The sequence below is a fragment of the Protopterus annectens genome, chromosome 8.part0, assembly GCF_019279795.1.
Source record: "Protopterus annectens isolate FY-2018-M chromosome 8.part0, PAN1.0, whole genome shotgun sequence".
Taxonomy (NCBI): Eukaryota; Metazoa; Chordata; order Ceratodontiformes; family Protopteridae; genus Protopterus; species Protopterus annectens.
Genome location: NC_056741.1, coordinates 1,351,240,384 through 1,351,261,459, shown reverse-complemented (window position 1 = coordinate 1,351,261,459; position 21,076 = coordinate 1,351,240,384). Strand labels below are relative to the sequence as shown.

Sequence of the window (21,076 nt, the reverse complement as noted above, 5' to 3'; positions counted from 1 at the left end):
GTTGGTGGGGGTGTGGCAACTGGTATGAAGTATCCTTTGGAAATGATACTTTGTACCCAGCTGTCTTTTGTTATTTTTAGCTTGGTGTTTGGGTACAAAGATAAGCGACCCCCGACCTCCAGAGCAGGACAGCTGGGCCTCCTTTCAAGAGTGCTGGTAGGGTTGCCCAGAGAAGTGATCTCTGTCACCCTGGTGTTGTGGACTCCCTCTGCCATGAGGGAAGCATCTTCCATTATTACCCCTGGAGGGGGGTTCACCACGTGTGTCCTGAAAGGCTCCTTGGGCTTTCTGGAACCACATTTTCCCTCCCCTTTGACCTCTGGGATAAGGGCGGGTAGGGGTGGAAAAATGGACTCCGACGGCAGAGTCTTTCTCTCTTGTTCACACCTGGTCAGGATTTCCTTCACTGTAGGCCCAAAAAGGGATGAGCCATCAAAGGGAGTGTTCACGAAGGATGACATGAAGGGCTCTGCGAAGGAACACAAGCGCATCCAGGAATGTCTTCTAAGAGCGATTCCTGTACACGCTGCCCTACTCGTTCCATCAGTTGCACAGGATATGAGATGCACGGATGAGTTGACAATAGAATTTAGGGTAGAAAGCTGGGCAGCAACTTTATCAGAAGCTCCTGCAACTACTGTACCCTGAAGAGCATCTCCCAAATCCTTAAGATCTCTTTGCAACCTAGTAAAATGGGTTAAGTAGTTCAATGAACGGAGAGCAAAAGTTGCTGAACTAAAAATGCATTTTCCATATCTATCCATAACCCTAGACTCTATTATGATGATGGATAGACAAGGAAGTCTCCGACATTTCCTTTTTGGTGGCCGCCACCACCACCATGGCAGCAACAGGGACACCTTCGGCTAAGAATGTTTTGTTTTTGTTTAGTGGGGCTGATACACATTTGTTAGGCCTCCTAGGGACAGGCTCCGCAGAATCCGGTGACTCCAACGCCCTTCGAGAGACCAACTGCATGAGCTCATCGAAGGGCAGAGGCACCCAAGAGGTGAAGGGTTGAGACCCAAAAGCCTTCAGGAGCACTGACTCATCCTCAATAGGGTTTTTGGACTGCCAATCACTCCCTCACTCCCTAAGAATCTCAGGTATCTCAGCAAGGGAGATATCCTCAGAGGGGGGCTGTGGGGACCCTTCTGACTCATCCAAGTCAGTATCAGATGTTAAAGACTCCTGTAGGGAGTCCAAGTGTCTCCTCTTGCACAATCTCTTCCTAGGAGGCTCCTCAGTGGGGGCTTCTGGAGAGGTCTCAGAAGAGCAGGGGCCACCCTGTGGGGCTACCTGGGGCTCTGGATCTCTACGCTTAGCCTGGATCATGGAAGTAGAAGCAGACACAGGTGCCTTAGGGGATGAGGAAGCAAGGCCTGAAGTCGAGGATGTCTTTGGAGACAAAACGATCTCCTCATGGCATCAAAGGCACCACTGCTCTAATGGGAAGGAGTCAATAGATCCGAGGGAACAGTCAAACCCTCCCACGCCGAGGCAGTGGGCTCTGAGCCAGAGGTAGGAGCCGAGCTCATCTGAGCCGAAGCCCCGAGAGGGAGAGTCGCACCAACAAGTTGGTTTGACTATCCTCTCAGGATCAGACTGGAGAGTATTGGCTCCTAGAATCCCTGGTCGGCACCGAGGATGTCAGAGTGGATGAAGCCGAGGACACTGGAACAGGCTTCAACCCCAAAGGCTCCACGATCAACAGATCTGATTCTTCAGGCTCCGAAGGACTGGTATGGCTCAGAGGAGGAGTAGACAAAGCAGGAGTAGTGGTCATCGGTTCCGAAGCCTCTTGGGTTGGAGCCAACAATTTAGCAAGGCTTGGTGCCCGTAGAAGCTTCTGCACCAATCGATCCATATCCAAATCTGAAAGGCTGACAGACGACCTAGATGAATGAGCAGATAGTGCCGATTGGAGTAATGGTGACTGAGGCAATTTGGATACCGGCTCCAAGTCTGTGGGCCGGCTGCGAAAAGAAAAGACAGTTGGCTCTGAAACCTGTGGAGCCAATGTTGCAGACTCATCAGATTTTTTTTTGAATGTTTGGAGTTCTTAGATTCGACAGATGTCTTGGAAGACTTGGAAGATTTACTTTCAATATCCTGGTCACTCAAAGCGTCTTGAAAAGGGTGTTTTATCAAACCTCTGTCCATTAATTTCCTTTTTCTCTCTAGCAGAACCCTGGACGAAAAGGAATGGCAGATAGCACAAGAGTCTTGAAAGTGGACAGCCCCCAAACAATATACACAGGTAACATGCCCATCAGTGAATGACATTTTTTGGTTACAGTCTGGACATTTTTTAAAACCGGACTCGGGATGTTTGTCCTTGTCATCCACCATGATACTATTTTAAACACATGCAAGATCAACTATTAATATGAAAAATAATAGGCTCTAAACACACACACACACACACACACACACACACACACACACACACACACACACACACACACACACACGAGCCTAAGATAAAAGTATCCAAAAACTCTTATAATAATAGAAATCACTGAAAGGTAATTAAATTCTAACTAGAATTATAACTGCTATTGAATACGCTATGCCAAAAGTTAACTAGGCCAAAACAACGAGGTCAAATATTTAAAGTGTAAATATATAAACACACGAGAAGAAGAACTGCAAGGAAGCTATAACAGTTAGCTTTATAACTACCTATGTCAAAAACTACTAATGCTATATAATAAAGCTATGAAACAGAACATTTTTAAAGTTTACTGGCCCGAGCTTTCACTGGAACCCCTGATCAGATGCCGCGGCAAACTAGATCTAAGTAAGTCACAGTGCATCATGGGATAGGGGCTTGGCCTCAAGCTACTGAAAGACCTCGAGCTTTGCATGTGGCCGTACCTGAGCCGAGGATCGGCTCCGAACCCATCAGTTAAGAATGAACGGCAAGACTGAACAACTTCACATGGAATGTTACGGTGAGTACATAACTTCTTTATCTGATGTCATTTTCATTCATTCCTCAATCTGTGGGACAGAGTCCCCAGCTGCAATAACCTAGGGTGGCCCTCACAGAATGACATTCCAAAGCACTGCGAAACCAAAAGCAGCTCTATATCTAGAGATAAAATCCAGTTTGTAATGTACAACAAAAGTATGAGAGTTTGATCAAGTAGCAGCAGTGCAAATGTCCTCAATTGAAACTCTGGACCAAAAGGCTCGAGATGTAGACATAGATCTAGTAGAATGAGTCCTGACATGCTGAGGTAATGGAATACCTTTGGAAGAATATACATGAGATATGGAATCTGTAATCCATTTAGACAACGTGACTTTGGACACTGGTCTTCCCATTCTAACATTTGTGAAGCAAACAAACAGCTGGTCTGTTTTTCAGAAAGGTTTTGTTCCACCTAGGTAAAAACACAGTTGTCTATGAACATCTAGAAGATGAAAAGTATATTCACGTTTGTTTTGAAAACTGGTAGGTTGATGACCTGATTAATACCGTTTTCGAACGTGACTTTTGGGCAAAGAGAAAGGATCAGTACGCAAGGTAACTATCTTTACGAAAAATTAAATATGGGGGTTTGGATGACAATGTTTGCAATTCAGATACCCTTCTATCCGAAGTGATGGCTACTAAAAAGGCAGTCTTCCATGAAAGACACTAAGCCTACCTTGGCTGAAGGTTCAAAGGGAGGTTGCACAAGAGCTTGTAACATCATGGTCAAGTCCCAAGGAGGAGTTGGGGTCCTATATATGACATCTAATTAAAAATAAAGGACTCCTGAGGAAGGTCTTACACAGTTTAGATGATGCCAGAGAAGATCAATTGTCCCCAGTAAGACGATTCGGGATGGCTGCCAGCTGCACCTTAACAGTAGCAAAACTTGCCTCGTCTTGGAAAATAGAAGCAAGAAAATTTAGAAAGTACACTTGTGTACACTTACCATAAATGTAGATGCTCGAGTGTATTCACTGTTGCAGTCATTACATTTGGGTTATCTGCTTGCAGGTAACCCTCAGTCGGCTTGATTATCAAAATCTTGGGTCTTGCGTCAGTTGCTGTCTCATCTTCCATGACGTCAGGTAGTCAGGGGTATAAAGAATGCAGCCGAGGCCATTACATCAGTCTTTCTTGCCGTGCGGAGGTATTTACCAACACTCATACGAAAAGAATACCCTCCCCCAAGTTAAATGAACTACCCTATTTAGAGTAATACAAAACGTACTACAGATTAAAATAAGTTATTTGTCTAATATTGCACTTGAGTGAGTTAAATAATACTGACAATGGGTATAATAAATAAATATTCCGCAAAAAAAATTAGCAAAAGCACCACAATTTCACTAAAACCAAGTCCAAGGTACTCGGGGAAAGATATCGCCAGCAACACAGATCCAGTTGAAGCAGTTTTAATAAAAAATAAAACACTCAGATAAATGCATACACTTTAAACCAACCGCGTTTTTGTTTCTACCAAGTAGACTTCATCAAATGTGGATGGACAACTACAATGATGTTTTTTGGTAGAAATGAACACGCGGTTGTTTTAAAGTGTATGCATTTATCGGAGTGTTATTTTTTATTAAAGCTGCTTCAACTGGATCTGTGTTGCTGGTGATATCTTTCCTGATTTGTGTAAGTATACATTGCACAAATAAAAAAATCGACTTATGTGTCCAGGCTTCTGGGACTAGTGCCAGAGCTCAGAAGTCTAATCACTGTGGGGTAGAAACTGTTACTGAATCTTGTAGTGGATGCTGCAATATCGCCTGCCAGATGCCAGATGGTTAAAACAGTCAATGTTCAGGATGTGTGTTGTCGTGTAGTATTCCAATGACATTTTGGATGCTTCTTGCAGAATAAAGATGTTTCATCGATGGAAGACTGGAACCTGTCACCTTCTCTGCAACCCTTACCACTCTCTGTAGCGCCTTCCTTTCTGTAACTGTGCAGCTTCCAAACCACACTGTGAAGCTGCAGGTGAGGATGCCTTCTATTGCACATCTATAGAAGGTGTAGAGAATATGAGGAGGAAGCTTAGCTTTTTTCAGCCGTCTTAAAGTGGAGGCATTGGTGCATTTTCTTGACCAGTTGGTTGGTGTTTCCTGACAACAAGAGATCCTCTGATGTGTGTACCCAGGAATTTCATACTCTTAACCCTTTCACCCCTGATCCTGAGCACTGGGTGGTTTGTTCTCCTTTTTCCTGAACTCGATGATAATCTCTTTGGTCTTGCTTACATTCAGGTCAAGGTTGTTCCCCTCACACATACTGATCAGAGGTGCCACCTCATCTCCGTACACCCTTTCATCCTCTCTTGAGATGGGCCCCATGACTGGTGTCATCAGTTAACTTGATATGGTTGGACTTGTGCTTAGCATAGCAGTCATGGGTCAGGATGGTGGATAAGAACACATCCCTGTGGAACCCCAGTGTTAATTGTGATGCACTTTGATGTGTTCTTACCTGAACACACCCTCTGTGGTCTCAAAATCAGAAGTCCAAGATCCAGTTACTGAGATGTTTACTGATTACTAAATGTGCTATTTTTCTATCAGCTGCATTGGTACCACCGTACTGAATGCAGAACTGAAGTCTACGAACAGCATCCTCACATACGTGTCTTTGCCCTCTAAATGCTCAAGTGAGATGTGTAGTGCTACTAATATGGCATCAGCCGTGGATCAGGTTAACTCTGCTGAGCTTGTCTGCCAGAATGCTGAACTTCTCCAGAATATGTGTTGCAGTTAGGAAGCATTTGGTAGAAATCATTCTTGCTAAACCCTCACTGCTTCTCAACACAGGGGGTGAAATCTGGTTCCTCCCTGTTTGCTGTGTTGATGTACTATACCATGGACATGTTTGTCCATTTGGATCACAATAGTCTCTAGGAGGAGAAAGCTTTGAAGTGCGTGCTAGAAGCACTGCTCTCATTTCTAGACCAGCGATATGCAGACTGGCCTCTTATCAACCGCTTGCCTTGGATTGCCCAACCCATGTAATGCCCACCACCCCAGCTGGGAGGCATCAGTGGTCGTGTGGCATTGGGGGAAGGGAGAACAAAGGGTAGTCCTTGTTCAACTTCTTCTGAGTGAAGCCACCATAGAAGCGAGTCCTTGCACACTCAAGACAATTTGATTGGATGACTGAGAGGATAGAAGTGTAAAGACTATTGAATTGCCAGTGTCCATTGAAGGATTCTCATATGTAAGCCTGCTGTTGGAATCAAGGTTACTGTGGCAGCCATCAAACCTAATGGTCTGAGTACTAGACTTGGCAGGGATATTGGGATTCCAGAATTTGTCTGAAGTGCAACCTTAAAGTGGATATCCTGTCCGGAGGCAGGTAGTTGAGACAGTTGGCTGGGTCTAGGCATGCTCCTATGAAGTCTATCAACCGTATGGGATGCATCTGTGATTTCTGCATGCTGATTGTGATGCCCAAGATAAGGGCTAATTGTAGTAGATAGTCCTTTGTTTGTAGTAGTAGATGCCTGGTTGATGCAGTCAGGATCCAGTCATCTGGGTAAGGAAAAGCACTGAATCCATGCAGTCTTAAATAAGCTGCTACTACTACCATGCATTTGGTGAACACTCTGGGGGCTGTGGTGAGACCAAAAGGGAGTAATCTGCATTGATGATGACTGGCCCCAAGCCCGAAGCGGTGAAATCTTCTGGAGCACCTGTTCCTTTTGATATCAGAGTATTTGTCCTAAAGGTAGACTGAGCACACATCCAGTCGTCCTTTCCTAACAGTGGCAGAACGGACTGAACCATAACCATCTGGAACTTCAAACTGTCTAATAATCTGTTTAAGAATGTTAGGTCCAAGACTGGCCTGAGGTCTCATGTCTTCTTGGGCACTAAAAAGAACCTTGAGTAGATTCAAGATCCGATTTGGTCTGGTGGGACCTCCTGGATGACTCTTTTCTAGCAGCTTTTTAAACTGTAATGCTGTTTTCACCCAGAGGGTGAAAACATCAGGGAGATTTTTCCTTGGTTTTGGTAATTGGAAAAATGGAATGGAATATCCTCTGGATACAATCCATTGCACCCAATGATCATTTGTAATGGTTAACCAGGTGTCTGGGTGCACGGGATAAGCACCCCTGACTGCCACCAAAGAGGAACAGTCAGGCAACCTCTCAAGCACACTGAAAAGATCTATGCAAGAAGAAATCCCAAGCTCCTTGATTTTGCGGACACCCACTGCCACATGGTTATCTACCATTATAGTTGCTTCCCCCTCTGCTTCTGGGGGAAAAATCTCACTGATTCCCAAAAAGGACATTGAGACTTTTTGAACCACATTTTTTTTTACTACCAAGCTGGTTCCTGCAGAAAGGCCTATGCGGAGTAGAAAAATGGATTTTGATGGCAGACAAAGTCTTTCCATCTTTCTTACTAAGGGAGAGCATCTCTAACAGTGGGGCCAAACAATGACGATCTATCAAAGGGAGCATTGATGGATACCTTGAAAGGTTCCACAAAGCCGCATCCAGGCAGGACGCCTTATAGCAATACCTGAACAGACAGCACAAGAGGTTTCCTCTGTGTCATGCAAAATTAGCCTCATGGACATGTTAGAGAGAGACTGTAGAGTGGCCAGTCTGGAGGAAAAGGTTTTCTGTTCCCCTGCAAACATGGACCCTGGGGCAGAGCTACAGAGTTCCTTAATTAAGTCCCTCTGTAGTCTGGAGAAGTGTGCCAGATAGTTCAGTGATCGCAGTGCAAAGGTCACTGACACACAAATCCACTTCACAAATCTGTCCAAAGCCCTAGGCTCCCTTTCAGGGGATGGACAGTGGAGCTTTACTCTGCTAGCTCCTTCTTGGTAGCTGCTGTAACAACCATGGAATCTACAGGGATACCGTTTGTCCAATGCTGTCAGTGGAAGCGCTGAGGATCCTGTCCGGTTGTTTAGGGATTGGTTGCTTCCACGTCCTGCAGGAGACTAGGTCAATAAGGTTATCTGTGGGGGGCCCAAGATGTAGATGGGCCAGACCCAAAGGCTTCCTAAAACACCAATTCCTCCTGGGTATGATTTTGGGCAGACCATCTACCTTTCTGGCAAAGGATTTCAAGAACGTCTCCAAAAGAGACCTCTTCAGGTGGAGATCTTGGGGACCCTTCCCCCTCATTGAAGTTGGTGTCGCCCATGATGATTCCTGGAGGGGAATCCAGATGCCTCCTTTTGCACTGTCTCTTACAAGGAACTTCCTTGGTGGGATGCTCCAGGGAGGTATACTATACTCCTCAACTAGGATTGCTTGTTTAGTGCGTTTCAATAAAGGATATTCCATTTTTAAGTCAACTGTGGAGTAAATACTATTTTCTATTTGATTATTTTGGAGTACATATTTTATAGTTATACTTATTAAGTGAACTAAGTGCATGACAATTTAGGAAGTGAACGTCACACCCTCCACACTGCGAAGTTTCTTCTTGGTTTGTTTTGGACCCAGTATAGGTTGCATACTGGGCTTTTCTGAGATTGAGGGATACCACGGATTTCTCTTTTTGAGTTTTTAAAAGAAACTGTACACCTACATAGCCAGCTGTACCATTATGAGTAACAATGACAGGCTTTTTAGTCTCTGCTTTCAAGTTAAGTCTTAGTAAAAGGGCAGCATAGCAAGTAGTGCTGCCACCTCACAGTAAGAGGTTCTCTGGTTCAACTAACAGCTGGCAGCACTGTGCATGGAGTCTTTATGTCCATCTTGCTTCCATTTGGGATTTCTCTAGGTGCTAGCAAAAGTGCCTATGCAGTACGTCAATCACTGTGTGTGTGTGTGTGTGTGTGTGTGTGTGTGTGTGTGTGTGTGTGTGTGTGTGTTTTCTATGACATAACAGCACCCTGTCCAGTGCGAGTTTCAATGTCTGGCACACATCGGCTATGAGACAGGCTAAGACATCCCTACAACCCTTTGAAGGATAAAGCACATTATCTGACAATGAATGGCAAAGTCAACCCTGGTTAGATTTGTAGCTTGGGTAACAGATGGGGCGGCCGGAAGGGATGGGTGTTGCCATCCCTAATAGGACAGAGGTTCTGTGGGCATTTCCTGTTGGATGCTGGGGACATTACAGTTGGGAACCATGGTCCAAAGGGGGGGGGGTAGGGTGCTGGATGCAGTTAAGCTACTGTGATGTTGGGGAAATATGCCACTTGTCTCCACTACGAGTTAGCCCCTCAGAGTCTACTACAGAGACCAATAGGGAGGGGGAGACCCAGTGTAAGCTGCATAACAAGCTTCCTCACCCTCCCGGCCCGATGACTGTGACAGCTAGCCCCCACCCCCCCATGCCTTTAAGCTTTGTGACCAACCCCAGTGAGAGAGTCTGTAGACAGTGGGAGTGAAAGGAGTAGACCTTGGTGATGGGCAGGGGGGCACAGGAGTATACAGTCTGTGTAGGATTAAACAAACGATGTGAAAGAGAGCTCCACTATAGACGACAGCAGTTATGAAGTAAACCACAAATCACAGGCTGACAATGACAATCCACTCCTGTAAATGTAGCACATGATGGCTATAGCAAAGAAAGGTGGGTGCTGGAAAGCTCATCACTGCAGCATAAGTTATGAATACAATGCACTTGAACACAGAAATGACGCAAGTAGAGTACACTAATTGCACTAACAAATTAAATATTTAAGGGTTGTGAGACTTGCTTTTTTCACTCAAAGAATTACTAAAGGTGAAATGTAAATATGGAATACCAGATAAGCAGCTTTATTTCTTACCACAAGGCTAGATGGCACCTGGAACTTTTTTTTTAAATGCATGGAAAAATTCAGTACTACTTAACCTTTAGTTCATCAATAGAGTATGCCAGATGTAATTTTAGACAGATGTGAAAAGAACACAAGCAAACAATACAGTTTTTAAATATTTTTATAATATATTTTAATTGATTGAAGAATTGTTGTTCCATATTTTTGTTTACAATGGAATGTATATTTCCTACCTAATCAATTTTTGTAGGGTTAAAATGTTTTCTTTAACCCTCAAGGAGTCCTCCCATAACAAAAAAAAAATCCTGATGTTTACAACCTAAACATACTTCAGAACTTTAAAATCATACATATGAACAGCATACAAATATACCGAAGAGGTGGAAAGCTTTTGCAACCAACATAAATTAGGTGTCAGGCTTTAACCCCATTATCTCAAAAGAAAAATGTGTTTACTTTTACCAATTATTAAAAAAATAGAATTAATAGAGACAGACCAATGACATCCTTAGACAAGACTTTTAAGAGTTCACCTTTTACTTAAACTGTCACATGAAATCCAGACACTTCAAGTTCAAACTTTCTTTATATATAGAAATATCCTGTTAGAAATGACCACAGTTGGTTCTGATCTTAAACACCTTCAGACAAAAGGAAAGGCTGGTGCAGGGCCAATTTAGTTAATAAGCTTCACGGACAAAGTCTAGTGATAAGTAACACTTGAATCACAATGCAGAAAGTGTTACTGCATGGATAGAGGCCATATTATGTCACAAATGGGGAAAAAAGTCAATTTCCAAGTCATGGATATGACAGCCACACCCATAACCCTTGTACTAATCCATTCTCATAGTCATTCTCTTATTTAAAAAAAAAAGTAGCTATATTACTAGTGCTGATGTTTGAAGAGTTAAACTGCCATCTAGAATAGCTCATGGGCAACTTGTGTTCGCCTGCTTTTGCAGTCAACCCAAGTATCCAATGATCAAAGAGCAAGTTAGGACTGATCACCTGTATAACTTCTTTCTCTGGCATGGTGTGCAAGGACTGACCTGACAGGTGAAGGCCATACCAGGCACTGCAGCACCCAAGCAGCCACTGTCAATGTAGCAGACATTTAACACTGTTGACAAAATGTGCACAGGATGTCAGCATGTCACTGGAACACACTGCAGGGAAAAGGGCAAGCTTTCTGTACAGAGAAATAGGAAATCTGTACCAGCCACCTAATGCTGACCCAAACACAAAAACATAAGGAGTGAGTGATAATGTCTCATTAACCATACCCACCCTATGAGTAAATGAGGTCCTGGATTAAAGATGAATACAAGGATCCTGACCCCGCTCACAAGCCCCTCTGTGGTGGACTTCTCTGAACTGAAGAGTCTAGCCACAGGGAGTCCAGGTGGTCAAAAGCATAACCAAAGGAAAAAATGATTACTAGATGCCTCACACTAATATACAAGTATGGGGTAATAAAATATCAAAATCAAAATACAAGAACTGAAAATTTCAAGTACACCCATAAAAGTCTATTAAAAAAATGACCAGGTGGCAATTCTGAGATATAATTTGGTACTTAACCAGCAAACTGCCTACTGCTCAAGACGGCAAATCTTAAAACATACATATTTACTGATAAATCATGAGGGTGTGTGAAGGCAGTGGGCATGTGACATTTTCAGAGCTTTCAAAAGAAGCTCCGATAAGACAACTGAAAAAATTATGCACCTATGATATAAATGGAAAGGAGAAAATCCTAATTAAAAAATGGCAACAGAACTTCAGATTTTGTAAAACTGTAAAAAATGATTAGCCAGGGGCTCAGGCCAAGATACCCAGTTCACAAAATGAGAGTCAATAAAGATGTAAAGATGATGTCCCATAAAAATGCATGAAGCAGTATAATTTACAAAGCTGGAAACTGAAGGTGTACTTAATGTTTGTGTGTGCTCGCGCATACATGTGCGTGTGTGTTGTCATTCTGGGTTTTCACTTCTGTCAGAATGATTTAAGACAATGAGACTCTCTTCAAGGGGAGTAAGAGAAATACTTTGTTCTATGACTGTGATGACATCTATGACGAGTACAATGATATGCATAACAAGCAAAGAATGGGATGTGGTACACTCTAGGAAACTGACTTAAGCCAGAAGGAAATATTCACATATTTTGTTTAGCAAAAAAAAATCATGAAAGAATCTGACTGCATGGAAAGTGGCACATTAAAGTTTACAAAGTACTGCTGAAGCTAGGAGTCACTAAGAAAACAAACAGGAGAAAAACAAAAGCTGCAAACTGAACATCTCTACATACTCTTAGATGAAATGTCCTCAGATTGACATTTTTCAAATGATATAATTATTTTGTTAGATATAACTATATTGCTTACATCACTTTTACTTAGGTCTATAAATATACATCTGAAAGATCTTTTCGGCCAAGACGTGATTCTCTCCCCAACAAAAGGGCTCACATTTACACTATGGGACTGCTGCTGTAAAGTTTCCACTACACAGAAGCACAATATCAAATCAAGTGGGGCAATATGCAGGAGACACAGTCTTTAAGAATGCAGCATGTCTGTCAAAGTGGTGGCACTAATACTCCACAGCATTAGTCCACTGACAAACCTAGATCCAGTTAATATTTTTCTTTCTGTAGTCTGGTACTTTATGAAGCATCTGGCAACTGTGAACAAAGGTGATGCCCAAAAATTTTAGTAAGGACTGTGCATTTGTACACACATCTGGAGGGGGAACTGCACACAAGCTGAGAGGGAGAACATATGTACTGTGTACAGATGAGACTTCAATTAACATAACCAGTGTGCACTGCGTTTAAAAAGGGCACATATTGCTTTCATTCTGTCTTGCATACCTTAATAAAAAGTGCTCTAATGACATTATCGGTCTTATCTCCAGTAGTAATGACAAATGTTTACAGTATGCCAGAGAGTACATCTTCATGAAAGGCAAATGCTGTGTGACAGTACAGGATCAAGTCCCCTGATATAACCAAAATTGTACGATGTTAGCAAGCATCCTGGGATGTCCTGTTCATTTCCAAACTTTTTCAGAATTGCTTCTCTCTCTCTGTTAGTATAAACATTGTGATGTTCCGCCTAGAGGATTTCATACTTGTCAATTAGAAGGGCTGTCTCCGTGGAGAACCTCACAGGGCTGCCGTTGTCAATGTAGCTCACTTTTGTAACCTGGGAGGAGTTAAAAAAATAAATATATATAAACATATAAAGCAAACATTAAGGTTGCACTGCTGCCCAGAAATATTGCCCCTTGGACAGTTGCATCATATTCTCTAATACAATGCCAAGAAGCACAATTACCTTTACAGTTTAACTGTTGAGAACATAAACCTGTCCTGCACTTTGACACTAATGTAACATTTTGCTTGACTGCTTAATAACACAGCTTCACTTCGTTTTACAAACACAACCACTGGATCATAATGCAACACAGTCTCGAAAAACTAACAAGCATGTTACCTGATATCAGTCAGGCTTCCTGCAGTTTCACAAAAAACGTTGTTGCACAGAAAAGTACAGATCATTTCGATGAAACAATAACATGCAAAACTGCTAAACTAACTCTAATCAAAACAAAGCACTTGTTAAGTAAGGGGAAGCTTCTGCTCATTAACATGAATAATGACTCTCTCTTCACAACCAAATACAAAACTCCCCCAGTAATTTCTACAGTACAAAAGATAACCTCCTTCCAACATGCATTTACCCATTTTCCAACAAACTGGGATACATGACTTTACAGTGCAATGAAAAAGTATTTGCCCCCTTCCTGATTTATTTTTTTTGCATGTTTGTCACACTTAAATGTTTCAGATCAAACAAATTTAAATATTAGAAAATATCAGATCCCAGACTCTCCACTCAAGAAATCCTTAAATTTTAATATCAACTTAAAGTGCGATAAAAATAGCGATACACTTTTCGTCAAGACTGATATCTTAACTTCCTCAGAAATTTTAAAACAATGCCACAAACCACTATTTAAAGTGTAGCTGTAATAATCAATCAATAACTCATTTAGTTACTTAAAGGCACATACTATAATTTTACATACTATTAGTTTTACATTCTCTTCTCTTATTTAATATATAATAAATATAAATATTCACTGCTTAAATTTAATATAATATTAAAAATAAAAATAATATTAAAAATTATTTTTATTATATTAAATTTAAGCAGTGAATATTTATATTTATTATATATTAAATATATTAAATACATTTAATATACTAATGTTTTTATTGTATTTACGCCAGTGCTTTGTTAATTACTGGCATGAGTACTTGGTTCATATTTATATTCTGATATATTTATTTTTGCTTATATTCACTTAGTTTTAGTACACTACTAAATAGTGAATGTATTTAAAATAAAATTTTAAAACAAAATTTAAAAATTTTAAAATTAATATATACATATATTATTTTATTATTTCATGGTTTTTAAACAGTGTAAAAGTTAATGCTAAAATCACGCTAGTCCAAGTGAGATTAACCCTGTAGGAAGGTATATTAAGTTAATGAAGACGTCCCGAAGAGAATGTAAAACTAATAGTATGTAAAATTATAGTATGTGCCTTTAAGTAACTAAATGGGTTATTGATTGATTATTACAGCTACACTTTAAATAGTGGTTTGTGGCATTGTTTTAAAATTTCTGAGGAAGTTAAGACATCAGTCTTGACGAAAAGTGTATCGCTATTTTTATCGCACTTTAAGTTGATATTAAAATTTAAGGATTTCTTGAGTGGAGAGTCTGGGATCTGATATTTTCTGTTGTTGAACTTGTCGGAACATTTTCTTGGTTTGTCTAAATTTAAATATTAGACAAAGATAACCCAAGTAAACACAAAATGCAGTTTTTAAGTGATGATTTTATTTATTAAGGAAAAAAAACTATCCAAACTTGCATGGTCCTATGTGAAAAAGTAATTGCCCCCCTCCCTTGTTAAATCAGGTGTTTAATCACATTTTTAGGAAAGCGGAGTTCAATTTCACTGGCCACACCCAGGCCTGATTACTGCCAGACATGTTGAATCAGACTTCGCACACTCTGGAACACATTACCTATCTATATCAAACAAACCTCCTCATTAGCACTCTTCCAAGAAAAATTGTGATGATTAGATGGGAGATAGGAAATTCCTCACGGGGATCACTTCTGTGGCTCTGCTCGACAGTGGCACAGGAAAATAATTCTCTTGGGTGGCGAAAGCCAGGGTACCTTTTGGCTAGGCTTATATAGACCCTAGGGCCAATAGCCTAGTACATACCTATGAACCTATAAACCTATAGGAGATCACTTAAACAGAATGTGTCAAAGTGAAGTAGGCCAAAAAGGAAGACATCAAGCAGCGATCTAAAGAAACAAAGTAACTGACATCTATCAGTCTGGAAAAGGTTACAAAGCCATTTCTAAAGCTTTGGGACTTCAGCACACCACAGTGAAAGCCACTATCCACAAAAGGAGAAAACCTGGAACAGTGGGAACCTTCCCAGGAGTGGGCGACCTACAAAAATTACCCCAAGAGCACAGTGACGACTTATCCAAGAGGTCACAAAAGAACCCAGAACGACATCTAAAAAAATTGCAGGCCTCACACTTGCCTCAGTTAAGATCAGTGTTCATGACTCAACCATAAGAAAGAGACTGGGCAAAAATGGCATGCATGGCAGAGTTACAAGGCAAAAACCACTGCTGACCAAAAAGAACATAAAGGCTTGTCTCACATTTGCTAAAAAACATCTTGATGATCCCCAAGACGTTTGGGAAAATATTCTGTGGACTGACGAAACAAAAGTTGAACTTTTTGGGAGGTCGTTACATCTGGCATAAAAGTAACACAGCATTTCAGAAAAAGATCATGCCAACAGTCAAACATGGTGGTGGTAGAGTGATGATCTGGGGCTGCTTTGCTGCTTCTGGACCTGGACTTGCTGTGATTGATGGAACATGAATTCTACTCTCTACCAATAAATCCTGAAGGAGAATGTCCGGCCATCAGTTTGTGACCTCAAGCTGAAGTGCACTTGGGTTCTGCAGCAGGACAATGATCCAAAACTCACCAGCAAGTCCACCTCTGAATGGTTTAAAAAGAAACAAAATGAAGGCTCTGGAGTGGTCTAGTCAAAGTCCGGACTTGAATCCAATTGAGATGTTGTGGCATGACCTTAAAAAGGTGGTTCATGCTCGGAAACCCTCCAATATGGCTGAATTAAAACAATTCTGCAAAGAAGAGTGGACCAAAATTCCTCAACAGCGATGTGAAAGACTCATTGCCAGTTATCGCAAATGCTTGATTGCAGTTGTTACTGCTAAGGGTGGCACAACCAGTTATTAGGTTTAGGGGCAATTACTTTTTCACATAGGGCCTTGTAGGTTTGGATATTTTTTTTTCCCTTAATAAATAAAATCATCACTTACAAACTGCATTTTGTGTTTACTTGGGTTATCTTTGTCTAACACTTATATTTGTTTGATTACTTGGGTTATCTTTGTCTAACACTTACATTTGTTTGATGATCTGAAACATTTAAGTGTGACAAACATGCAAAAAAATAAGAAATCAGGAAGGGGCAAATACTTTTTCATTGCACTGTACCTCACCATGTATTCCATAAGAAAAGCTATTACCTACCTTAATGGCAGGTTTTGGAAATATAGTCTCTCACAGTCACTTGAGATGTCATCATATGCAATGCTTGCATGGAACTATAGAAAATAAAAATTCATCTACATCCATGCAACTAAGCAGGCATCCCAAAGTGATATCACTTTTCCAGTGATCTGATGCTTGCGTAAAAGAAAGAAAGACGACGCTGGAAGAGTTAGACTCAGAGACATGAATGGTGCCAGAATAGTGACTTATCTTTCCTGTCAATAAAAGAGTTATTCGCTACATCAGTTGATCCATAGGAAGACCTGCACTGAGCAGCCATCGGGGTTTCCACTTTGGATATCCTCAGCTCTGCACAGTTTTGACAATTCTCTCCGAATTGTAAGGGCATGCCCACATCTGGTATCTGTGTTTGCTTCAAATCTTGGTGCCATGTGCTCGGCTAAGGGGAGTACAACTTGACAAATTACTATTCGATTCAACCTCCATTAACTCGGCACAGACACAGAATACAAAATTATTCACCTGCCTGATCTACAGGAAAACCAACTAATGCATGAAGGAGAGGACATCTAAAATGAGTTTGTGTGTGTGTACGCACACATGCAAGGAGGAGTAACAGTGAAGATGGTGTGAAAAAATAAGTAAATACTGCAAAGAGCCTTCCAGCAGAAAATGCAGTTGTGCTACTAACTTAAAACATAACTGCTGAAGTTCAAGCATGGTCACTGTTGTAGTCACCACCTTACAAACTCTACCATAAGTCAAGGTCTGATGTCCAGCTAGACTTTCAGAACTCAACACCCTTCCCCCTTGGCCAGGCTGATGCCATCTCCATGGATGTCTCATGTACCTTGTATAAAGGTGACATCTGCCATCGTCTGTTCTTTCTTGCTTCCCAACATGGCACAGCATGTTTTCCCAGCATCCTTGTATGGCAAGGCCTCAAAGCTAAAACCAAGAGAGATCTGGCTAAAGCCTCACATGCCTATCCTTCCTGCTGAAACTGAGCAAAAAAAAAAAATACACAAAGACAAGTATGGTCAAAAAAGGGAGGGGAAAGGGCAGAGTACACTTCTCAAAGTTGCCTAGAACAAAAACAGCATGGAGGAAGGGAATCAGGATTGCAACAATGACCACACTAGAACATCTACAGTAATGCTAAGTTGGTAAACTGCTCTTCATATGGGTGACTATTCCAGTCACCACCATAGCAAAGAATCCCAAATCAGTCTGGAGGGGATGGCAACAGACTGCCAGAGGACGGCAGTATGTCTTAGGATGGCAGAAGTGAAACCTGCCCTTTCGCTTTAGATGACAATCTGTCTGCAATGTTTGAAAAGCATACGGACACAGAATCAACTGTCTGCCAACAATATAGCATCTGCCCTTTTAAGAAAGGCAATGGTAGTAGTTGTGGCCCTGGCAGAATGTGCTTTGAATATCCCCTTGTAAAGGCTGATCATGAATTCTATGTCAGACAACAGTGCAAACGGTGATGCATTTTGAAATAACTTGCTTTGAAAAAGGCAACCCCCTTCTTGTTTTCAGGAAATATCTAATATGCTTCCTCCTGTCCAAGTAGCATTCAAACTTCCTGTGAACATCTAAGGGATGCATGATCTTTTCCCCTTAATTCTGGGGGATTTAAAAAGAACACTAGTACCTGAACAGCCTGGTTCAGAGCAGTTTCTGTTATGACAACGGGCATGAAAAAGGGAAAGTGTAGTGGGTAACCTTAACATCACTGATTGTAAGGAAGGGTTACTTGCACATTAAGGCTCAGACTTCACAAACCCTCCTGGCACATGTAACTGCTACAATAAAGCCTCTTCTGGTGCACAGGATAGGAGGGTATATTGTTTTAACATAAATATGAGATCACAGGCTAGAACCATGGTCCAACTAGGAGGTCCAAGATGTAGGGTGCCCTTCAGAAACTGTCTGACTGGTGGCCTGGATGGTGGGGGGGGTCTAAAGGTAGACAGACTAAAGATGTAATTTCACTGAAGAGCGTGACTAGGCCAGCAAAGAAATGGTTGGAAAGGCAATGAAGGACTGCAGCTATATCCACTTGTTTGGTGTATAGGTCCCTCCTTTGGCTCCACAGGAAAAGGAGCTTCTACATGCCTAGGTAGCACTCCACTGTATTTGACCTCCTAGCTCCCCTGGTAATTTGTAGCATATTTTTAAAATAAGTGGTCAAAGAGAAAGAATAGTTGTGTAAAATCTTACCATAGATGTCCTTCTCTTCCATGTTGCAGTATTCTTAGTGTGGGAGTCCCCGCCTCAGGCAACCCAAATGCCGGCTCCTATACAAAAGCTTAAGCCTGGCTGCTGTAGGTGCATGGGACATCACATGTAGGGCCATAAACCAGGGACCTTAAATGTGACGCCTGCATGCACAGACCTCAGAACTTACATGCCCAGTTGGACAGTCCCCATAGAGAGCAACACGTGATGTCAACCAGAGGTGCAAAGTTTCATATGCTGGCTAGTCTGACCCTCTTCTAGGGTAGTGCCTCAGACTGCCCTTTAGACAGGTCAATAGTAAAAAAGGGGGATAGGTGGGTGGGAAGGAATACTGCAACATGGAAGAGAAGGACATCTATGGTTATTATAAGATTTTACACAACTATTCTATATGCTTCTATTCCTATGTTGCAGTATTCTTTGTGTGGGAGAGTACCAAAGCTTAATTAGAGGGAAGGGTGGAGGTAGATGTAGCTGATTCCACAAAACCTTGCAGGATTGCTTTAGCAAACCCTGCCCAGGTTCTGGAGATGTGGTCCAATTTGTAGTGTCTGGTGAAGGTGTGAATGGCAGACCAGGCGGCTGCTTCCAGGATGGAGGCTGTGTCCAGGCTTTCAGGAAGGCTTTGGAGGTTGCCATGCCCCTGGTAGAATGAGCTCTTAATAACTGCTTGCCATGGTGGGAGTAGCAGAAGCAAACAGTCTTCCTAATTCAACAGGAAATAGTTTGTTTGGAGACTGCCTTGCTCAGGGCCCTAGGGTGGAAAGATGCAAAGAGTTGGTTTGCTTTTCTGATTGACATAGTTTTGTCTAGATAAAACCTTAGCTGTCTGTGCTCATCCAGAAAATGGAGTAGCCTCTCACTGCCATTGGCTGGAGTGGAGAAGAAGGTGAATGGATTGGTTTAGGTACAGTTCATGGACTAGTTTAGGCATGAAGGGAGGGTTAGTACATGGGGTTACCCTATCCTTGTGGAAGGTAGTGTAGGGAGAACAGGCATTAGAGCTTGTAACTCTGACACCCTTCTAGCTAAGTTAAGGGCCATCAGCAGTACAGTCTTCCATGCACACATCTGGAGCGTAGCAGCACTAGCTTGGCCAGTGTTAGTTTTTCCAGAATAAAGTTTAGGTCCCACGGAGGTGAGATGGGTTTACTTGGTGGTCTGATGTGTAAGACCCCTTTCAGGAATAATTTGACATCTATCCTGGTTAGTAATGGGGGATCTAGTGGTAGACAGGCAGAAATTGCTGATAGGTGGACTTTCACTGAGGAGTACAAAAGACCAACCTTAATTAGTTCACACACATAGGTGAGGACTTGGGGGGGGGGGTCTTCCTGGCAGGGATCCCTGTCCTTATGGAGACCACCAGTTGGAGAATCTTTCCTATTTTGATAAGTAGGATCTCCTAGTAGTAGGCGTCCTGGCCTCCCTCAGGACTAAAAGCACATCCTCTGAGTAGTGGTGTCAGAAAGAGATTAAAAATGTATCACCCAAAGTGTTAGACCTAACATCTGTTGGTGAGGGTGAATAAGAGTTCCCTTGTGTTGTGTGAGTAGTTCCACTTTGTGGGGTAACTTGTGGTGATTGCCCTTGGCTAATGAGAGAAGTCACCAGCAAGATTTTTGGTTTGTCCCTCCTGATTTTCAAGAGGACTTTCTGAATGAGGGGGAAGAATGGAAATGCATATAGAAACCGCTCCTTGCACAAAATGCTGAAGGCATCTACCTATCTTTCAGGCAAGTGGAGAGTGGTCCTTTGTGCAGAATTTTTCCAATTGTCTATTCTGGGGAGAGGCAAACAAATCTACCGGAGGTGTGCCCCACTGGTGGACAATGTCTAGAAAGGTGTCCCTGCTCAGCATCCATTCGTGCTGTAGAGAGGACATTCTGCTGAAAATATCTGCTTGTTTGTTGTCCTTGGAAGGGAAGTATGTTGCCTGCAGGGATAAGCTGTCCCTGGAAGCAAGGTCCCAGACTTGCAATGTTATCTTTCAGAGGAAGTAGGCCTTGGTCCCTCCGTTTGTTGATATACCCACATCACTGTAGTGCTGTCTGTGAAGATTTGAAGGCGGACTGGTTGCAGGATAGGGAGGAAGGCTTTCAGGGCCAGAAGAACTGCAGTCATTTCCCTAACATTGATATATTTCCCTCACATTGATATGTTTCTTTTGGAGGGTAGGGTGCCAGGTCTCCTGTACCATGAAGCCTTTCATAGTAGCACCCCACCCTAGATCTGAAGCATCTGTATGCATGTGCTGGGTTGGGGAGGGTGGCTGTAGTGGAAGGCTCGGGTTCATAAGTATTCGTTGGATCCACCACCTTAGTTCTGCTTTGAGGCAGGGCAGGAGTCTAATCTGGCACTCTAGGCGATGTTGGTGTTGTGACCACACATTTTTCAAGTACCACTGCAGTTTTCACATGTGCGTTCTGGCTAG

General features: G+C 42.1%; 1 protein-coding gene across 1 annotated transcript in view; it reads right to left on the bottom strand.

The window, feature by feature from the left end:
• Positions 1-9,879: 9,879 nt before the first annotated feature.
• ARCN1 (archain 1) overlaps positions 9,880-21,076 on the bottom strand; it is a 736,356-nt gene continuing 725,159 nt past the window's right edge. The window contains exon 10 of the mRNA XM_044080918.1: positions 9,880-12,938. Within this exon, the coding sequence (XP_043936853.1) occupies positions 12,849-12,938 (90 nt within the window). The 3' untranslated portion in view covers positions 9,880-12,848. The remainder of the gene's footprint in view (positions 12,939-21,076) is intronic.